The following is a 21,306-nucleotide window of genomic DNA, read 5'->3' on the forward strand; positions in this document are numbered from 1 at the left end:
AAAGGAAAAAGCTTCATATTTTCTACAGTTGCGTGTGAGTGTCTCGGTCTGGTGTTCAGCAGCTCATCAATACCCTTCACCAAGATTAATTCATTAATAGCCTTCTCCTAGTTTAGTTCTATCTTAGTCACCAAAGATGAAAAGCTGTAAGCCAATAGTACATACTTTCTGAAAAGTTCCTCCTACACTTATCACATCTCTACCAGTCTATGCAACCTGTGAGCAAATTCAAACAGATATCCACATCTTTAAAAATATTCCATTTAAAGTTTCTTAAAAACTACTACTGATAACTGCCTCTAGAAAGAGAGAAGAATCATGTATTTTTTTAGGTATATGTTCCTTATATTTTAAACTGCTATCCACTGTCCCCTTTTGACCTCTAGCTGCTCTTAATTTTACCCCCTTTACAATTATATTGACTCAAAGGAGGAAGTCATATTGAGTAAGACTGAGTGGGAGGGCAGAACTACTTTCTTTGAGGAAGCAATTGCATATTCTGCTTTAATTGCTTCTGAAACTATGAAAGATAAAGATCTTTCATGAAATTCTAAAGATCAGCCATTGATATTCATCTCTGCTTGCTAAAATAGTCTGATGCAGTTGCAAAAAACAAGGGCAAAAGAACTGTGCAACTGCTCTCTGGCTAAATGACTTCAGACATGTGCCAAGTGTATGGGGAAAAGGAAAAGAGAGCTACAGCCCAGAAAGACTTCCCTTTTGCTCCCACCAGTAAATCCATTCTTGTACTTTTTTCCAGTAAAAACATATCTGATTTTGGAAACAAAGTTTTACACTAAAATCAAAAGTAGGCATACCACAGAAAACGTAAAAAAATCTGTAAAAAAAAAAAAAAAAGAAAGAGGAGACTAAACCAGGAAAGGATGAAAGAACTAATAAATTCTGCAAGTAAAGAGGTAATCAAATTTAAAACATCCAACTAATACTAGTACTGGAATCACCTTTAGCTAACTGAATTCACTCAGGTTTTACGTTGTCTGCCAAACCACAGCAGTGCTGGTGTAAGACTTTTAAATAAACATTCCCAAAAAACACACACAAAAATAGAATTTTATCTGGGTAGGCTTCATGAGCCGAATGGCATCAGGGCAGCTGATGGCACTTGATAGATGACATCCACAGATACCCAGAAAAAAGACGCCTGAGCATGATGTCCTGTCATCACAAATAACCCAGCACTACACACTTAAGGTTCTGAGCTTTTGAATAAAAGTTACCAAATGTCACATACCACTTATTTATCCTGTGTTTTGTGAAAGAGTGGAATAGTTCAGGTGGTCAAGCTTGAACCTGCATAATCATGTTCTGTTTAATGGCATATGCTCTGCAGTGTTCTTCTTTTATTCTTTCCTTAATAAAGCATGTAATGACCTTTTTGTAGAACCATTAAGTTTCAATACATACAAAGCTAAATCTTTGTAACAACTTAATTTCACTAATTGCTTCATTTGCACTGAAAAAAACAAATAGCACTTCAGTACTCTGATGAGTGAAAAGATTTAAAAATAAAGCTGACAATTTACATTTTAGAAGTTTAAATTATTCTTTATCACACTAAGACGAGGACAAACACAGGCAAGTATATAGAATACCCTTTCAAGAAAATCACATACCCCTTTGGAAGTCACAAGAATACAGATTCAACTGTACTGCTCTCACAGAAATTGATTTATTTGGTAGTGTGATAAAAACTGCTTCCATTCACATGTCTAGTACACAACTTCATCAGGTCTTCCAATGCATGGCCTGTAAGGCATAGGATACCTCAAGCACAATCTGAGGAAGCAGAAACCATTACTTACCCTTGCAGGGCTTTAAATAGTACTTTTTGAGTATCTTAGTCTCCAGATGGAGATTGTGAAATCCACCTTTCATCCCAACTTCTCCCTAGAAAGCTCCACACCCCACATAGTCTGTTACTTTTTTGTTTTAGTGGCCTAGAAGACCCAGAATCACCTGGGAGCACCATCTTTACACCAATATCTTTCTAAATAATTCTGGCAACAAATTGAGAGCCCAATAAAACAAAAATAAAGAAAAAAGTTTCTAGATAAAAGAAAAATCTTAACAATTTGTTGTGGTTCAGTCCCTCTCCTCCACAACAGCCAAAGCCCCCCACTGCCACCCACACAAATGCCCTCCAGCACTTCTGGTGGGATGGGAAGGAAAAATCAGGAGGAAAAAAAAAAAAAGCCCTGCGAGTCAAAATAAGGAGAGTTTAACAGAGCAGCACAAAGAAGTAACAGCAATCAGGGAAAACAATAACACTAATGAAATAGGATGTACAGTGAGTGGCACAAAACACACTGCTGTCCACAATGATCTGGCCCATCCACCTCTATGCCTCCACAGTCACCTGCTCAAAGCACTCACTTGTCACAGACAGCCTTTCTGTTATGTAGCAGGCATGAGGCAGTATGGTAGCAAATATTCCTCGGCTGATTCAGCTACCTGTCTTGGCTATGCCCCCCCCCGCCCATCATTCTGTGAAAGAAAAAAACTCAACCCAAAACTTAGCCCTACCTTAGCTGAATGCAGGACATGGTCACAATGACTTGAAGGGGTATGTTGCAGACCTACACTTTGAGCAACAGCCCAGGCTACAAAAACATGAAATGGGCATAGACACAGTTGATAAAGACAACAGAAAGCTATGTGACTTATAAGAAAATAATAGAATTCAAGTTCCAAACTAGAACCCATAGCAGGGATTGTTTTAGCATGCACATTTTGACTACAATGTTTACACAGTATTTTTTCACTATCTTCTAACAAAAATTCTTGTAACTGTAGTCCAGCTCTCAGTGACAAGCTAGGCCTGAAGTCACTTGATAGGCTCCAAAATTACATCCAATCAATCAAGATGAAAAATACAGCAGGAACAAAATCCTGTTTTCAATTTCAGTCCACCAAAGTTGACACTCATGAATTCAAATAAATTAATTGGGTTCAACATTTCTAAAACTAACTCCAACCTCACAGAAACATTTAGAGATGGATTCTGAATTTTATGCATAAACAAATCCTCAACTAATTTATTTTTTTTCTAACCTCTCTACATTGAGAGGTCTATACTGTCACACTATTTCTGCAAAAATTATCCCCTGAACTGAGGAAATACTAGGAAATAATATATTCTGGTCTTCCCTTTGAAGGAAACATCACATTTCCATCTTACCGAAAGTATCTGATATTCCCTGTATTCCTCCTATTTAATTTTTAATATTCCATTAGTGTCATGCCATAAGGATTATTCTCAAGGAATAAATAATGTTGCAGAGGTGGATCTACAAATCTCCATCACACATACACTAGAAATCTAACAAATTTTTAGAGCATAACTGCCTTTTGGACATTCCTGAGCATAGATTTTCCTAAGTTCTTAAAAAGAGCAGAGACAGAAAAATGTATTCAGCCTCATTTTTTAAAAAACAATTCTAATTTCAGAATTTCATTTTGTGCTTCAGTTCTAGGTTCCAGAAAGCACATGAAGAAACACATTTAATGGGTGGCAGACAGTAGATACATTTACTTTTCGTAGTAAGGTCAGTAAAATTAATATATTAAGAATCTCTTTCTACTCCTCAATATCTACATATAAAAATTCCTGTAGTACTGCTCTCTGCCACTGTACTTAATTAACTGCTATGTTTATTACAGTAACGTCTTCAGGTCCATGAAAGACTAAATCTCCACTGTGTGAAGTACTATACAAACACTAGAAAAGTGTCTCCACCTTCATATCCATTAGAAAAGATCTGCATCACAAATTGTGGAAACTACATTCATGTTGCCTGCTGAAAGGTGCTTCCTGGTGACAGCAAAATAAAGTCAATTAAACTATTAAAATGTATTCTCATCAGCTTTCTTCTTGTTTTGCTGCTCTCAACCTGAAGTTATTCAACATCAAAAGATTACATACATGACTGTTTGGGAGTGGGGAGGAGGGAAAAGAATGACCCCCAAACCCAAAGATACATTAAAAAAGAAAACTCACAGCTATCAGCTTATTATGTATCAGCCACACAATATAGTTCAATAATGAATGACCACTGACATGCTCTGAAATTAAAGGGTAACAGGAAGTCATCAAGAAAGCTGTAGTTTGTAATGCAATCATAGCTACCTTGAGAAAAGGAACTAAACACTGGAGTTCATTATGATTGCAAACCTTTTAGTAAGTACCTCGACATCATGTTTCAAAAATAGAGAAAGCAGTCAGTCAAGGTCCAGCCTAGTATTTCATGGAATTGCAGAGACATTAATCAGAATTTGACCAGTTATATTATTTTTATTTACTTTTCAAATGCTTTTGTGTGGAAGAACAGAAGGGAGGAGATGAGGCAGCTGAAAAACTTGACCTCCTTTGCCTTTTTTATGATCCAGGGTTGATTCTTAGAGTAAGAAATCTGTAATAAAGAATACTGTCAGACTCAAGAAAAACTGAAAAAATAAGGGGAAAATCAAATGCAAGGTTCTACAAAGAGATATTTTTACCTATAATATAACATACTGCTGAGTAGCTAAAGCTAATTTACTAAACTGGAGCAGTATTAATATTGCTACTTGAGATGGTAGTTTGAATAGTATGCAAGGGAAGGCTAATGACTCTCAGGTATCACTTAAAAGTATTTGAATCTAGAAAATGTATATTGTGAAGGAGCAACCAGACTGCAAGTGATGGGTACCAGTTTAAAGCTATAGCCATTTAAAGTGATACAGAGTGGACTAAACTCTTTCCTCCAGCTAACAAGGCATGAACAATATCCAAGCACTGGCGCTTGGACATTCTGTAACTCGGGTAGCATTTTCAACAGGGCAAAGCACTTTGAATATTAAGTTACAAATCTTTGCTTGTTTTTCAATTCAATATAAAAACAAGAAGTGGAAATTCATGTGTAATGCAATGCTTCAATGTGTCCAGAGATGATGGTAAAGGAACATACCGTGACCAGAGAGAACTACTGTCAGTGTGTCCAGTTCTGAGACTTTAAAAGGCATGAGGCAAGACAGATTAGATACTTATAAGAAATTTAATTGCTTTTCATACTCTCTTGGAGATTTAATGCAGGAACAAATGAATACAAGCCTATGCATCTTTGTTCTTAAGTGAAAGGCACTTCCAGATTCTCTTCAACCTGCTACAGGAGCCTCCATACAACATCCACAGAAACTGCCACACATCCCACAGGGAAAACGCCCAGGAGCAATGCAGGTCAGGAAATGACTGATGAATCTGACCTTTACCACTTCATTTGCATGTAATGCAACCAGACCTCTATGGATTACCTTTGATCTCCACATTTTCTTATGTGCTAGCAGCTGCCTCGGGGGCAAGTTCTTCATTGGCTGACTATTTAGCAGGCATGGGATGTATTTCCTCTATGTACTATCCAATGTGTCCTTACCCTGGTACTCCCAATGGTCACAAAATGAAGACATAAATATGCCTCTAGAAGGGGGCTTCACTGGCTAAGAAGGTCAATAGCATCCTGGCCTTTATCAAAAGCAGCATGGCCAGCAGGAGTGGGGAAGTGATCATGCGCCTGTGCTTGGTACTGGTGAGGCTGCACCTCAAATACCATCTTCAGTTTTGGGCGCCTCACTGCATGAAGGACATTGAATTGCTGGAGCATGTCCAGAGAATGGCAACAAAACTGGGGAACAAGTCTTATGAGTAGTGGCTGAGAGAAACTGGGGTGCTTCAGTCTGGAGAACAAGTGGCTGAGGGAAGACCTTATTGCTCCCTACAACTACCTGAAAGGAGGTTGTAGTGAGACTGGTGTTGGACTCTTCTGCCTAGTAACAAGTAATAGGATGAGAGGAAATGGCCTCACGTTGCACCAGGGGAGATTTAGGTTGGATATTAGAAAAAACTTTTTCACTGAAAGGGTTATCAAATGATGCAATAGGCTGCCCAGGACAGTGGTTGAATCTCCAAAACACAGAGACGTTCAGGTTGGAAAAGACCCTCAGGATCACCAAGTCCAACCAATTACAATACTCTACAAAGTTCACCCCTAAACCATATCCCCAAGCACAAGATCCAAACGACTTTTAAACACATCCAGGATTGGTGATTCAACCACCTCCCTGGGCAGCACATTCCAATCCCTGACCATTCTTTATGGGATTTTTTTTTTTCCTAATATCGAGTTTAAACTTACCCAGTTGTAGATTGGGGCCATTCCCTCTTGTTCTATCACTAATTACTGTGAGAAGAGACCATCATCAGTCTCTCCACAATGTCCTTTCAGGCAGCTGTAGAGAACAATGAGGTTTCCTCTCAGCCTCTTCTTTTCTAAACTGAACAGCCCCAGCTCCTTCAGTCACTCTTCATAAAATTTATTCTCCAGGCCCTTCACCAGCTTCGCTGCCCTCCTCTGCGCTCACTCCAGCACCTCCACATCTCTCTTGCACTGAGGTGCTCAAAACTGGGCACAATACTCAAGGTGTGGTCTCACCAGAGCTGAGTGCAAGAGGACAATCATCTCCCTACTCCTGCTGGACACAGCATTTCTGATACAAGCTAGGATGCCATTAGCTTTCTTGGTCACCTGGGCACACTGCTTGCTCATATTCAGCTGCTTGTTGATTAGCACCCCCAGGTCCCTTTCTGCCAGACAGCTTTCCAGCTGCACTTCCCCAAGCCTATAGTGTTGCTTGGGGTTGTTGTGACCCAAGTGTAAGACCTGGCATTTGGCCTCCCTGAAGCTCATCCCAATGTTGACCCATCAACCCAGTCTATCCAAGTCCCTCTGTAGAGTCTCCTTACCCTCATGCAGATGAACACTCTCATCTAACTTGGTGTCATCTGCAAACTTACTGATGACACACTCTATGTCTTCATCAAGGTCATCAATAAAGATGTTAAACAGAAGTGGTCCCAACATTGAATCTTGAGGTACAACACTTGTGACTGGCCACCAGCTGGATTTAACTCATTGACCACCACTCTTTGGGCCCATTTGTCAAGCAGAGTGCGTGCTCATCCAACCCACGAGTAGCCCATCTGTCCATGAGAGTTCTGTGGGAAACAGTGTCAAAGGCTTTTCAAAAGTCTAGGTAGAGAATACGCAGGAGATTTCCCTTATCCAACAGTTGGGTCATCCTGCCGTAGAAGGAGATCAGGTTGGCCAGGCAGGACCTGCCCTTCATAAATCCATACTGACTGGGACTGATCCTCTGGTTGTTCTCTATTTGTCATGTCATGGCACTTGGGATGATCTGCTCCATGGCCTTCCCTGGTACTCAGGTCAGACTGTCAGGTCTATAGGTTCCTGGATTCTCCTTTCTTCCTTTCTTGTAGATGGGCGTTACATTCATTCCAGTCCATTGGCACCTCCCCAGTTAGTCAGGACTTCAGGTAAATAATGGAAAGTGGCTTGGTGAGCACATCTGCCAATTCCCTCAGCACCCTTGGGTGTAGCCCATCTGGCCCCATAGACCTGTGTGCATCTAAGCAGCCTGAAAGTGTTTAAAAGACACATAGATGTGGTGCTAAGGGACATGTTTTAGCACCAGACTTGGTAGAGTTAGACTCTACATGATCTTAGAGATCTTTTACAACAGAAACAATTCTATGATTCTAACCTTCTAAGATCTACTTATACTCTGTATCCCTGCTTTTTTCCTATGTTCCCTTCAGGAAACATTTTGAAGTCCTCAATAAGAAAACCTCCATTGACCTCTGCAACAGTTTCTCAAGAATCAGAGTTTGCACAGGTCTCAATTAAAGGACTAAACCGCTACCTTTTAGCTCACATTTTTAAAACAGATGGTATAGCATTGTCTATGTTGTAAAGTCAGTCCAGAAGAAATATCTATCTTAAAGTAATTCATGAGGGTACGTGAAATGTTATTTTCTCTTCCAACTGAAAACTGTAGCTCATATTAGTATTATCCAGGCTTGTGCTACACGTTAGACACGGCTCATGAAACACTCTAACATCAAGGCAAGGAAATTCTCAATATCAAATGCTGACACAAAGACAGTTCAGAGTTGGGAAAAATACTTCCCTCCAACCTCAATTTCCATCTTCACTTTGTCAAATGTTATTAAAGACAGTATTAATGTCATGGTACAAAAACTATTGCTTACCTAAGAATATTTCCCTTTCTCTGACACAATACTCTTGTTTATTGTTCCCAGTCTAGAAGGGAGAACATAAAGGAAATTTTTCCTTTAAAAGTGCTGTCCACCTAAAATGTGGGGAAATTTATCAAAAGTTATTGCAAATAATATGGAAAACTCAAACACTACCTATAAAATCCATATGTATATGTCCCTGCTTATTGAAACACTGGAAGCCTATTTATCTCAAGTTATCAGAAGATACTTAGAACCTTCAAATAATGACAGCTTGCAATAAATAGGGACTACATCAAACAACATTGAGATGATGGGAGAGGAGCAATAATTTTGGACATAACCTTGGGTAGAAATGCTTAATGAACTTTGCCTAGATTGGACTTCCTACAAAAACAGTAGGGAAAACTTCAGAAGCACCCTGTGTAACTGTGTTCCTAGTAATGTCAACATCAGAGCATTCAGCCTTTCTGAAAATATCTCACATTACAAAAGCTTCCCACAATACTAAAATTTTTATAGATGAGCTTCTCTGTTTTGTTTATCTGTTTAGGAGTACACTATAATTGAAGGGATACAGAGGCTTCAAAATTCTATACATTGAACAGACCAAAGGAATACAAGAGATAAAATACCACCTCCTGGAAATTTTATCCCTTAGTTGAGAAGAGTAATGACAATGTTTAGAATGGGATACTCCTACCAAACATATCTGATGAGTGTGGTTAGGCAAGCAATACTATCTCAAGCACTTAGAACAGAAAATCAGATTCATAAATATTGCATTGTACATTTGTCCTGAAGGGTCAAACCCCAAAACATGCCCTAACCCAGACAATGGGTGTGAACCTGTGAATGTGCAAACCTGGGGTCCAGATGGTCCAGATAAGCATCTATCAGGTATAATTAACTTTGTAACACAGCTGTGAACTGTGTGCACCCCCAGCCATGTTTAGATATGCCCCATGCTATAGGTTCAGTTATCAGGTCTGTGTTACCAAAGGGCATTAATTGTCATGGGACAGTATTTAAACCAGACGAGATGGTAGGCAATTTGCTTTGTTCTTACCCAGACAGCAACAAGAGCCAAATGCTGCAAAAATAGCAGCTGAAGGGCTTGTCCCAAGAAGCAACAACTACACCCAGGTCTTGCACCTGGACCAAGGCAGAAAGGGGAAAAGCTCCAAGATAAATGAATCCCAGAAGAGCTATGGAAAAGCTTCAGACTGGTGACAGAGCACCTGAGAGAGAGAGGCCCCTAGCCCTCTCTGAGCCAAGGGCAACTCAAATTATAGTCACAGCATCTGGGAAAATACTGGACAGATGAGCACATCGTGAGTACCTGGCTAACCTACCACCACATCCCATTTGTGGGAAACTGCAGACTGCAGCACCTTTATTTTCAATTCAAATCATTGTATTGGAAATTCTTCGATCTGTGCTTAAATCTTTTAGTTCTCTTCATATGTGAAATGTATCACTCACAACTGAATACCAGAAACTGTAAATGTACTTTGTAAATAAGCTACATTGATGTTTGAAGATACTACTGCCAGGAAATATTAAATATAAGATATATAAAAATAGACATTTTATTACAACATTTACTGGACTTATCTATTTAGATTCCTAATAGAAATGCTGAGAAAATGGACATTCCAAGCATGATAAAGGCTGTATCTCTACTATAAGATCGAATGAAACTAGGAAAAACTGTAGGCATTGAAGCCAGGTGGTATGGAAGCAACCTTGATTAGTTCAAGAAGGACTCTTATCCTTTACAACATGGCAACTGATACCTGGGACTTTCCAGCTTCAAAACCATGCTGGGGATTTGTCTGGAAGGAATCTAGATGATATGCCTAAGTCATAAGAGGACGTTCTAACAGTTTGCTAGTAAAGACAACTGCAATACAGCACCTGGGAATGCCCATAGGCACCTCTTTTTGGTTCTGTAAAGCAAGGGTAGCTCCCATGGCCATCAGAATCTTACGAGATTACCAGAGAAGATTTGGTACAGATCAATGTTAAAATCAAAGTTACAGATTGCAAGAAACAACCACAGGATGGAGTAAAAGTGTTTCCAGATTCCAAAGGTTTTGAAGAAGCCCATGCCATTTACAGAAGGTCAGATAGTAGCCACAGTACTTCTTTCAGATACATGGCATTACATAACTATCAGCATAGTCACTGACTCAAAATCAGGCTACTGTAACTCACTATGCTCATGAAAATCCTACGATTATCCCCTCTACTACCAAAAAATGTTGGCTTGTGGTGCCACCTTAGTTGAATACAGCACACCTATATATTCATGAAGCGTTACTCAACATGACAGCTCTGGCTTACGACACTCTAAATGCAGCGAGTCTTAGGTTCTTAAAAAAACCCACAAAACTACAACCAAAAGAAAAAGGTTTTGTTTCATTAAAGTTTCCATAGCAATTCAAAAGCACAATACATTTATGCCAGAAAGAGCTCATGTGTAACCAAGCCTGAAAAAATAGCTTTAAACTATAAAATATCATATTAATTTCAGTGGATGGTACTTCACCTGCTGCTTTAGCATTAGCATTTAAGCACCAAAGCATTCCTAAGAAAATAACTACATTATGAAATCTATCTACCAGTCCAGGGAAATACTTCTCTGGGAAAAGACAGACATTGATCTGACTTTCCTCTGGAAAAGGAGACATTTGGACTCAAATCCTCAAAATCCCAAGAGGGCTTTAGTCACTATCACCCTGGTTAAAAGCCCCCCTATCCATCACTGACCTAGTGTAGGCATACAGATCCAGAGCAGTGTTCACAGATACTACCTTCAAGCAGAGACAGTTATTTTCCTATAAAGTGACTATCTTGAAGGACAAAATGTAAGCTATACTCTTTTCTTTAATATTTCCTTCTGTCCATTTATACAGCTGCCCACGAAAACTATTTCTGGGAAAAGGACTCACAAAGAGGGCCACAGATTTCTTGGACTGCATTGCTAGCCTATTTCTTACTTCATTTAACCTGTAACACTTCAGTAAGTATGCTACAAATGCTGATCTATTTGCAATAAGCTATTAAAACCACAGAATTTTTTAAATTATACAAATAGATTAAAAGTAAGTCAGATTTATACTAGTAAATCCTAGTGTAAAACTAGAGGCTGTGAGCTTAGGAATGGAAGCACAGCATGAACAAAACTGTTCTTATAAAGACTGAATGCCGTATCTATTACTGTCCTGGGTAAATTCTCCTTCAAAAAGTCAAAGTTTTTTAGATAAATATTAAATTTTCCTCATTTTGGCAATGTCTACAAACACTTGTTTATGAATGCTAAGGGTAATTGAGTGAATATTTGCTTTTAAGAAGGAGGTTTTGATACGATTGTCTGTGAACTCAACCCTTAACAGAAAGTGACAAGGAGAACAGACAGGAAATTATCCAAATATCCCATTTGGGACTGAATGTTTTTCAGAGATATAAGCTTCTGACCATCAGGAAGAGATAGGAGAGCCTTGACATTGATGTTTATAATTACTCTCAATATCTAGGACTAAAATGCTTCACTACATGCCTTCTAAAAATCTTGATATAATTATTAGTAATCTATTGCATTCATACCTTTTGGTGTTACATTCTGTTTCATTTTCAAGCACTGAATGTATTGTATTGCTTTACTTACTAGTAGCAGTAGCAGGACAATATCAGGATTATCACATGCACAGGCTACATGCATTGATGTCCAAAAATCCTCATCTTGATGATTAACATTTACTCCTCTGTCAATTAGAATTTCAGCAGCAAATGCATTATCATAGCGAGCACACTAGGAGAAAGAAAAGCAGATTAAGGATGGTGTTCTACTCAGTGTACAACTGAATTCATTACACACAATTTTTGCTCCGTTTAACATTTAAATTGAGCAGATGATGAACTGTAGTTAAACTACTGTGTTTGTAAGGAACACCAGCTGATGAATCTGTAGAAATTGTTTTGTGAAGAGTACAAATTGCCTGTGTGTGATTCACAGAATCCCTTACTGCCTGTGAAAAAGCAGTGTGAAATCTGCTGAAATCTTCACTGAAGATAAGGCTTTCTTTCAGTTCAACATTGTAATTCCAAAACAGTGCACAGGCATCAGTGCATGATGATTGCATCAGGAGTAGTGGCATCTAAATAAATGTACATCCACATGTACATATGTCCACATGTACATGAATTTCTGTCTTTTATGCAGAGCAACATAAAGTATTCAGAGAAACAAGCATTCATAGCAACAATACATGCCTCTTGATATTCACTCTTACTTCCAGTCCACTAACTACCCTGATTCCTAGTAATTTCTCTCAGATACAAAAATAGTCTGCGTGTTTAGGGTGTGTTGGGGATGGGAAGCAAGGTTTACACATGTATATCTTGGTATAGTTTTAGTTTTGATGACAGAGGCCAATAATTTTGATAGAAAAGAAGAAGCTGGCCTAGACATTGTTGTGAGGTAACTTCTCAGTCACATCTGGCTTTTTAAGGATGTGCTTAGAGATAATATTCAAAGGACAATCAAAGCATGTAAGTTAAGATCCTTACAATCTCAGTAATTTTAGAGAATGATGTCTGTCTTTCCCCTCTGGAGAGAGGCTAGAGGGAGACTAATTTCCTATATTAGATACTTAGATGTCTTGAATATAATCCTTAATATCTATGCCTCTTCCACTATTTAAAGCTGTCCCATTAAGCACACATACACTGAGAGTAAAAATACAACTACATCTGCAGATAATTTTCAAGTGAGGGTTAAATAATCATGTTATTACACCCGTATCACATGTGGAACCACACCATGCCATCCAGTTTATTGGTCTGCATTAATTTGGCATGGAAGCCAGGTCACTGAAGGAATAAAAGGAAGCAGGAAAAGTGCTTAACTGGATTCCACAGTGAAGTCAAGATACAGCTGAGATATTCAACTGAATGCAGGAGCTGTATGTACTACTATGATCATAAGTATGGATAACTCAGAGGCTAAAAGCAGTCTTGATTGGAATAATTTCCAAATGTACTGACCATAGACCAGAAATTAAGTTCTGATGTATTTCCTTTAGCTTGTAACTTATCTGAGAGCTCTAGAAAGAGTTTTGGTTTGTTGCATTGGTATCATTCATTGTATAAGTAGCCTTACTTATATTGAGATGTTCAGTGTTCAAATTTTAACAAATCAGAAAGGAGACATTTTATAATATAAATCAACGTAATCTCATACCAATCACAATTTCAAGGCATTGTTAAGCAAAGATATTTCTTTAAAAACTCCATACAAAATAAATGACAGATATCACTAAGCCATTTTGTGTATTAATAATAGATATAGAGTTAGAGATTAGTTTCCAGTTGGAAAACAGCCTAGATTTGTATCAGCAAATTAATTGCTGCTGCTTCTTGGTTCTTGCTCAATGGATTTTGTGAAGTAATTGGATGGTCTCAAAGTTCAAAGAGAAAACTAGCACTCATATACTTTGTTACTAGAGTGGTTTGGGTGGTCACATGAATTGATATGACACTATGTGCTGCCCACTGAACGGGCAAGTCAGGCAAATAACTCTTTTTTTCAGTACTTCTGCTCTGCTGAGTCTAATGAGAGTTCAATGGACACTTTTAAGCTCCCAGGAGATTCAGGCATACTGGAATACTGTCTACAGAGGTAGCAACAGAATCCTTATGAAGTGCAATATTTGATTATTTTTATTTTTAGAAATATATCACATTTTGGAAGCTAACAGAAATGGAAATAGAAAATGGAACTGTATCATTAATGACATTTTAATCAAAATGGGAAAATAAATATATTTTCCATTTGTTCTGGGATAAAACCATGTATCTTACAAGTGGAAAGGATAAACACTGATCGGGGTCTCCTATGGAGAAATCATTTTACACAGAATTCGAGTGGTAAAACTAGTAGTTAGAATGGATCTGAGTGGGTTTTAAAAAACATAAAAAATATGTACCCTAAATTACTATTTTAAGTTCTTGCAGGAAAATAAATCTGGCTCATGTGTTTCCCTATATCGTCACTCTCCTGTCAGTACTACTCCCAAACTGGAGTCAAACCCAAGTTTCACTGATATCAGGTTTGGGTTTTTTTTAAGAAATCATCCTGCTTCTTATACATACTATAAGAAACTTAACCCAACTGCTCTAAAATAAAACACCCCTCCAGCAGACTTTTCACGAGATCTGTTATGCTCTTATATTTAGAAAGTCACATTTATTTTAGCAGCACTGTATAATGAAATTGGATCAAATTATCTTTAAATAGTTTCACACTGAGTAGAAAGTATGTCTGCAGTTGAAGCATCACAGGTCAAAGTAAAGGACCACAAAACCTAGGAATTTATGATGAGCTTTTCCATTGGCTTCAGCAAAGCGAACATTTTACCCCTTCTTGTCTGCCTGTCAAGTCTTTCCTCCACATGCTCTTACATCTTGCTTCTCTGTAAGTCATTGTATACAAATAGTTTTCCTTTTACCTTCCAGCTACTTAATCTAAGTTGCCATGCAAATAATGATAAACTAAATGCAGATAATGTGTTAAATACCAACATATAGGAGATTGGTGCAAGAAAATATGCACAAAAGGAAAAAAGTTACACACTAAGATTTTCCACATAGGATCTGTGCATCTCTGAACCATATAATTTTATCTATGGAATCTAGAAATGTTTCTTTTGTTGTTTCTTATGACACAGACAATTTATAAATAAAATACTTCATTCTACTTTGTTAGTTACCATTCCTACAACATGATTCACCCTTCATAAACATTTTTAAACCAACCACTTATTTCACATTCATAGCTGGATGCAATCATAATCACCATGGAGGACAGCACAGATAAAAAAATTATTGTTCAGCTTTTCTTTTTTTGTGTTAATATGCTCAATCTGCTACTCAGTAGCCCAGAATGTTTATCCACAGTCACTAACACTAATCTTCAGTAACTCTTACCAGATGGAGCAAGGAGCCTCCTGAGGAAACAAGCGTATGAGGGTCAGCACCATCCTTCAATAGCCGTAGCACTGAAATATGAAAGAAAAGAGGAAGAATTAATGCAGCAATATACCTAATTCTGAACTGTTAATAGGCTGATTCTTCATCATCTTCATTAAGAGATTTAATAATATATGCAAACCTCTCAGATAACATTTTCAAAGCTATCATGTCAGCATTTCCCATCTCATCTATTTTAATGGCTAAGCCTGGAAGCAAAGGACCTATGATAATGATGTTAAATATGAACAGTATCAAGGACTTCTCAAGCTGACAGATGAGCATGTCAGTGCTGCAGATATGAGAGGAGAGAACTCTCAAGGTCGCAATCACTGGATTTTATTTTATCACAGGTTTTATTTTACTTTGTAGAGTTCTCATGAGATTTGTTGGCTTTTTTCTGTAAATAATTGAAAGTCATGTTCATAACTTGAAATTCATCATTATACCACAGCTAAACAATCTGCCCTCAATTTAACCTTTCCAGTTTATTGTCAGATCACTGACACAGCATAATCCTGAAAGTGATATTTGGACTCAAACTCCACTTCCAGTTGCATTTATCAAAATCCTTTGAAATGAAAGCAGGTTTATAAACACAAGCAAAACCACAACTCCTCATATTGGTGTTCACTCAAGTATGAAAATTCAGCACTTCTTCCCCATGGTCTTTATTGCTTTCATAACCTTTTCACTCAGAATCAAAGCACTGACTAATTCATGCTACTGATATTCACTGCAGGAGCAGAACTGCACAGTAAGAATGCCAGCCATTATCAAGAGAATCCACACTGGCATCGCAACACTCTTCACTAAACTGGTGTGATGAACCCTTTTAAAGTGTCTCCATCTGGAAGAATAACTGCCAATAATGTTTCCCATTTAAGAACACAGCTGGTTCTGCTTCCATCATCTGGAAATCCTGGGTTTAACTCCTAGTTAACATTCCTGGACAGAGTAGTACAAAGGTGTGCAAGGTTTTGAGTTCTGAGTGCCCCGCAAAACTGTTTCATCAGTGCTCATCCCATAGAAAGACAATAACCTTTCTCTCAAGGCTCCTCTAACTTCTGTGAATCTGTCAAGAGACTCTTGTCACCGAAGCAGAGTGAGAGGGTGGAAAAATAGTTATACATTTTTCATAACCCTGGGGAAAATGGCTGAACAATAAAAACTACAGTATTTTTTTCTGCTCTCAGATTCACAAATTCAATACTGAAGTATAAAATTGCCCTAACGAAGACAGAGACCATTAAAAACAAAGGTTCAGAACTACGTTCCTTCCTTCTTGTAATACCTAAATCACTGACCACATATGGCGATGCTTCCTCTACCTCATGTTTTAGTCAGTAAAGATCTTGTAAATCTTCCCTCCTTAAACAGGTATGCAACCACATCCTCCTCAAGATTTAGCATTTTCCATGCTCCTATGTTATGCCATTTCTTTAGCATGTAATAAAATATTAATTCAATATTACAGAACTTTTCTTAAGGTTCCCAAATTAATTCCATTCATACATACATACATAGAATACATACATAGAATAAACCAGGTTGGAAGAGACCTTCAAGATCATCGCGTCCAACCCATCAACCAATCCAACACCACCTAAACAACTAACCCACAGCACCAAGCACCCCATCAAGTCTTCTCCTGAAAACCTCCAGTGATGGCGACTCCACCACCTCCCCAGGCAGCCCATTCCAATGGGCAATCACTCTTTCTGTATAGAACTTTTTCCTAACATCTAGCCTGAACCTCCCCTGGCGCAGCCTGAGACTGTGTCCTCTTGTTCTGGTACTGGCTGCCTGGGAGAAGAGACCAACATCCGTCTGTCTACAACCTCCCTTCAGGTAGTTGTAGAGAGTAATAAGGTCACCCCTGAGTCTCCTCTTCTCCAGGCTAAGCAACCCCAGCTCCCTCAGCCTCTCCTCGTAGGGCTTATGTTCCAAACCCCTCACCAACTTTGTTGCTCTTCTCTGGACTCATTCCAGCAAGTCAACATCCTTCCTAAACTGAGGGGCCCAGAACTGGACACATTCTGTCAATCCCATCTGGATTTGACCTGAAGAAATTAATACTCCAAGTTTTTCCCTTCTGTCCATCATTGCTTTTCTGAGGGAAAAAAAAATCCACCCATTTCACTGTCCCAGCCTTCAGACTGATGTTTTTATGTAGATTCTTTCTTATGGATTCTCTGTGCAGGTTAAAAATGTGAACTATGGCCTAGTTCCATCTGCACTGATAGTCTGATTTGCAAATAAGGGAATTATGGCAGATAGTCCTTAAAAGTATGATTTGCTGTCACCATTAAACTAATTGTGTTTCCAAGGAGTCTTTAACTAAGAGTATATAATTCTTTGAAAATGCCACCTTTATTGTGTATTATAACAGATTGCACTTGTCTCAAAAGGAGGAAGGTCTACTTTTCACTGCATGGCTGACTCTTAACCTTCTGCCAGCTCTCACCTATACAGCTGCATATTAAACTGGACCAGTATGTTCAGGAGTTCTTTCTCTCTTGTGCCACAACTACTTAGTACCAGCACAGACTACAAGAGCATATGTCACGTGCAGGCAGAGAAAGCATGCTGTATTTTGTTGGCAGAAATCTTACACTGACTAAGGCTGATAATGAAATAACATTCTCAGATATCCTCAAGTCTGCTTTTCTACAAGATGTGATAAGCCAAGTAAGGAACCAACCAAAAGGCTCTGTTCCCTTCTCCCATTTGCAAAAGAACTTACACATGATATACACAGTCTCAATCTGCACCAGGGGAGGTTTAGACTAGATGTTAGGAAGAAATTCTTCATAGAGAGAGTGATCGCCCATTGGAATGGGCTGTCCAGGGAGGTGGTGGAGTTGCCATCATTGGAGGTGTTTAGGAGGGGACTTGATGGGGTGCTTGGTTGCATGGTTCAGTTGATAAGGTGGTGTTGGATGATGAGTTGGACATGATGATCATGAAGGTCTCTTCCAACCTGGTCTATTCTATTCTATTCTATTCTATTCTATTCTATTCTATTCTATTCTATTCTATTCTATTCTATTCCATTCCATTCCATTCCATTCCATTCCATTCCATTCCATTCCATTCCAACCTCTGGCTACTTCTACATCTGGGACAAACACAAAGTAACTGCAGCAAAAGTAAAAAGTAGAATTTCTTGGTGGGTCTCTAAGATTAACTGAATCCTTAAGAGTCTTGGGATCACTAAAACTGGCTTTTGGGTAGGTCCTTCTAAGCAAAGACAGAGGATGAAGACTTCTTTCTCTGTTTTGGCAGGAGCAGGACACATGGGAAAGTTGGAGGTTTGGGAAATTGCATTTCTAGAACACCCCCAAAACTCCTGGTTCTTATAGAGATGCTGTGCAAAATTAATTAATGTCTTTTCAGATCCATTTAGTGATGTTGTGTTATTGGAATGAAACAATGAGACCATTTCTAGAACTGAATTTGGAATGCATAAGAATGAATGGGTTTGCCCTGCTTCCCACCCCACTACCCACTCTCACAAGCAGAAATGCAGACCAAGATTACAGCATAAATAGTTAATACATAAACTCCGATTCTAAAGCAGAATATTCATTAACCACAACTATAAACAAATGATCAAGACACTTAAAAAACTAGGTTAACTGCATAAAAGCATAGTAGCTCCTTCCTTTGACTGATTTATTTTTCCTCATTGTGGTGGGTTGAAGTTTCCTCTCAGCATTAACTTTTCACAAGACCAACTCAATTAGAAGTAAATGAAGCTGTATTTACAAGCAAAAACTACACTCTATAATGGAATGCAATGAATATGTACAAAATACACAGTATTTACAATATTATACAGATATTTACAATTATCAAACAACACGAACTGTCCCCCGGTTAGAGACACCAGGGAAGCTATTCCACTGCCCCCCGACCCCTTTCCCAAGAGAGAGAGGAGTGGAGAGAGAAGCAGTGGATTAGACTTATGCAAGGCCAGTCAGAATCAAGTTATCCCCCCCAAGTGAAGCAGAAACAGAGATCAGAAGAGAAGAGAAAAGGGGAAAGAATTGTTCTCATAGAGTCATAGAATCAATAAGATTGAAAAATACCTCAGGGATCATCAAGTCCAACCTATCACCCAAGACCTCATGACTAACTAAATCATGGCTTCAAGTGCCATATCCAATCCCTTTTTGAACACCTCCAGCGATGGTGACTCCACCACCTCCCTGGGCAGCACATTCCAATGGATAACAACTCTCTCTGTGAAGAACTTTATCCTCATCTCAAGCCTAAACTTCCCCTGGAACAGCTTGAGACTGTGACCTCTTGCTCTGGTGCTGGTTGCCTGGGAGAAGAGACCAACCCCTTCCTGGCTACAACCTCCCTTCAGGTAGTTGTAGACAGCAATAAGGTCTCCCCTGAGCCTTTTCCTCTCCAGGCTGAGCACCCCCAGCTCCTCTTATTCCAGATATATACCAAATGAATTTGTTTAGAATAATTTTTTGTTTTCCTTCTTACACCCAATAGTGATGTATTTATATTTTTTCTATCTTTCTGCTCAAAATCTGTAACAAAATTTTAAAGGCATAACCTAAAACCACCACACTCATTATTGTAGTTAGATTAGTTAGTGCTTCAGGAAATTTACACCATGAAGACTACCACAGCAAGACATTCAAACTACCAAGTGGACAAGAGTGTTTGTTCTGTCATGTGCTACATTTGCCTGCATATAAAGTGCAAAACATTTATCTTTCCTTGAACTTAATCCCCCTGCAAAACACAATTAAAAAAAAAAAAAAACGAAACAGAGAAAGTAAGATCATAGAAGCACAATCCCTTTCCCTACCATGTAACTCACTTAGGTCATTCACTTAAGATTTTACTAGTCAGAAAGAAATCTTCACCTTATGTTCATTTTTTTTCTTGTGATAGAACTACTCCAGTTACTGCTGGAAATTTGGGATGAATTGCCCTAATGAGCACAGAATGGCATAGATAACTATATTTCAGAAATATTACATCTTTCTGCATGCAATTTTAAGGAACTTTTCACATTACCTTCTTTTTAAATTTCTTTCATTTGTCATATACCCCGGAAGAGAAGTCTCCAGAAAAGATAAGGACACTGAAAACAGGCTTTGAGTTGGGAAGCTGATACGAGTAAAATTTTCACTAAACTCTTAAGCCCTTCCTTTGTGTATATAAACAGGTCCATTCATTCTGTGATGTCTTTTAGATTTGATGCACAAAATTATCAACAGCTTAAGAGTAGAATTTCAGATCTAATATAGATGTTTTAGAAAGCATGGAAGTTAGAAAGTCTCAGCAGTAAAGAATGATAATACTCAAGATAGATTTTAATATATGCTTGATGCTACAATTTTAACTAAATTATTCTGGTGAGCTGAACAACTTTCCATTCTCCATTGGCTGTACTTACTGGACTACTTAGCCTGGTAATCCATCCTGTAACTAGTGGAGTCCCCCACGCATCAGTGCAGGGTGCAGTCCTGTTCAACATCCTAATCAATGACATTGATGAGGGGACAGAGTGTCTGCTCAGCAAGTTTGCTGATGATACCAAACTGGGAGGCTTGGCTCTGTGGCCATTCAGTGAGACCTGGACAGGCTGGAAAGCTGGGAAGAGAGGAACCTGATGAGGTTCAACAAGGATAAGTGCAGAATCCTGCAGCAGGGAAGGAATAGTAAACTGCACCAGTACAGGTTAGGAGGTGATCTGCTAGGAAGTAGCCCTGTGGAGAAGGACCTGGGAGTCCTGGTCGGTAGCAAGTTATCCATGGGTCAGCAATTTGCCCTTGTGGCCAAAAAGGCCAATGGGATCCTGGGGTGCATTAAGAAGAGTGTGTCCAGCAGATCAAGGGAGGTTCTCCTCCTCTTCTACTCTGCCCTAGTGTGGCCCCACCTGGAATATTCCATCCAGTTCAAGAGGGACAGGGATCTACTTGAACGAGTCCAGTGGAGGACTACGAGGATAATTAAGGGACTGGAGCGCTGCCGTATGAAGAAAGGCTGAGAGACCTGGGGCTTTTTAGTCTGGAGAGAAGGCTGTGAGGGGATTTAATAAAAGTATACATATCTGAGGGCTGGGTGTCAAGAAGGAAGGGATAGTCTCTTCTCACGAACAAGGGGCAATGGATGTAAACTACAGC

General features: G+C 38.8%; 1 protein-coding gene across 1 annotated transcript in view; it reads right to left on the minus strand.

Annotated features, from left to right (window-relative positions):
• MYO16 (myosin XVI) overlaps positions 1-21,306 on the minus strand; it is a 331,490-nt gene that overhangs the window by 255,297 nt on the left and 54,887 nt on the right. Inside the window, exons 3-4 of the mRNA XM_054162913.1 lie at positions 15,104-15,174; positions 11,784-11,927 (exon numbers count right to left, since the gene is read on the minus strand). Coding sequence (XP_054018888.1) covers positions 11,784-11,927; positions 15,104-15,174 — 215 coding nt within the window. The remainder of the gene's footprint in view (positions 1-11,783; positions 11,928-15,103; positions 15,175-21,306) is intronic.

The sequence above is a fragment of the Dryobates pubescens genome, chromosome 7, assembly GCF_014839835.1.
Source record: "Dryobates pubescens isolate bDryPub1 chromosome 7, bDryPub1.pri, whole genome shotgun sequence".
NCBI classification, from domain to species: Eukaryota; Metazoa; Chordata; class Aves; order Piciformes; family Picidae; genus Dryobates; species Dryobates pubescens.